The following is a 1,183-nucleotide window of genomic DNA, read 5'->3' as shown; positions in this document are numbered from 1 at the left end:
TATTTAGATAAATAATTCAGATAAAATATTAATGTCATGTCAAGATATAGTCTGAGGGCCGTTTTCTCAAGTAGCTTTTAAAATTTATCTGTCCGGTAAACACAAACTTTGGCCTCAAAAAGGGTACTTAAGGGGCAGATTTAAAAGAGTCTTGAGAAAACGGCCCTTAATATTGAATGTATAATTTTTGCCTACACACACATATATTTTATAATTTGGTTTTTTTTATATTTCTTTTGCATGTGTCTAGATAACATGTTCTAAGTCGTGTTTGCCTGACTTTGAAAGCAAATTGAGAATATTTTATACCGAACATTTGCATACGGACGAAGAAATTCGCTTGGTACTGGATGGTTCTGGATATTTCGATGTGAGAGAGTAAGTCAATAAAATTAATTTTTATACTATAGCAGTATGTGCTTTTAACCTGGGGCTGCCAGACGTCCTGGTTGGATAGGTCCTGGATTATGCAAATTATCCTGGTGTCCTGGTCCACACTTAAATTGTCCTGGTTTTTTAATGAAGGCCAATGCAGACAGTCTAATTTTTAGCAGATTTTTACTGTGAAAAAAAGGTTAAGTTTTCTGTCATTAGTAGTCGAAAATTGGTAAGGAACGTTTTTTCTAACATGTTGAACATCTGGTGAGTTTACCTTCTTTCTGTTTAGTTTATTTGGTTAAAATCTTAATTTTTCGGGCAAATGCCAAAAAGTGCAAGTTTCTGATCAGGTACACTGCTGAGGGGTCATACACATATACTACCCAATAGATAATTTCCGGAGCTATAATCTCATCCAAAAGGCCTTTCTGAAAGTTATTCCTTTCTCTTTCACTTTTTGTATGGAGCGGCACAAATTGAAGGACTTCTGCTTTCGCTATTCAAAAAAGAGCTTTCAGAAGGGCTTTTGTAGGACGCACTTTGAAGAAATTCTTTGAAAGTGGTTCTTAATTTATAAAACTCACACTTCTTTAAGGAATTTATGCAAGGTTCATATCAAATAGTTTTATTTAGACTTGAAACGCTTAATGAATCTTATTTGTAATGCTAAGTAAATTGTAAATAGGAAACACATTCCTAGGAAGCATGCAGTGAAGCAGTTTTTTCAGTCGTTGTTGCGTAAGTCTTTTAGAATAGCTTCACTTAAGATATCCTACCTAAATTATCTTCAGGTTGGCATGGCAAA

The 1,183-nt window shown here is 34.2% G+C and overlaps 1 protein-coding gene across 2 annotated transcripts in view; it reads left to right on the top strand.

Annotated features, from left to right (window-relative positions):
* The window catches only part of LOC118738644 (1,2-dihydroxy-3-keto-5-methylthiopentene dioxygenase), a 176,405-nt gene that overhangs the window by 147,096 nt on the left and 28,126 nt on the right, over positions 1-1,183 (top strand). For both annotated transcript variants that reach the window (XM_036469551.1, XM_036469552.1), the window contains one exon: positions 251-378. In XM_036469551.1, coding sequence (XP_036325444.1) covers positions 251-378 — 128 coding nt within the window. The remainder of the gene's footprint in view (positions 1-250; positions 379-1,183) is intronic.

The sequence above is a fragment of the Rhagoletis pomonella genome, unplaced genomic scaffold, assembly GCF_013731165.1.
Source record: "Rhagoletis pomonella isolate Grant_MI unplaced genomic scaffold, Rhpom_1.0 Rhpom_scaffold_00005, whole genome shotgun sequence".
NCBI classification, from domain to species: Eukaryota; Metazoa; Arthropoda; class Insecta; order Diptera; family Tephritidae; genus Rhagoletis; species Rhagoletis pomonella.
This window is presented reverse-complemented; position numbering and strand designations above follow the sequence as displayed.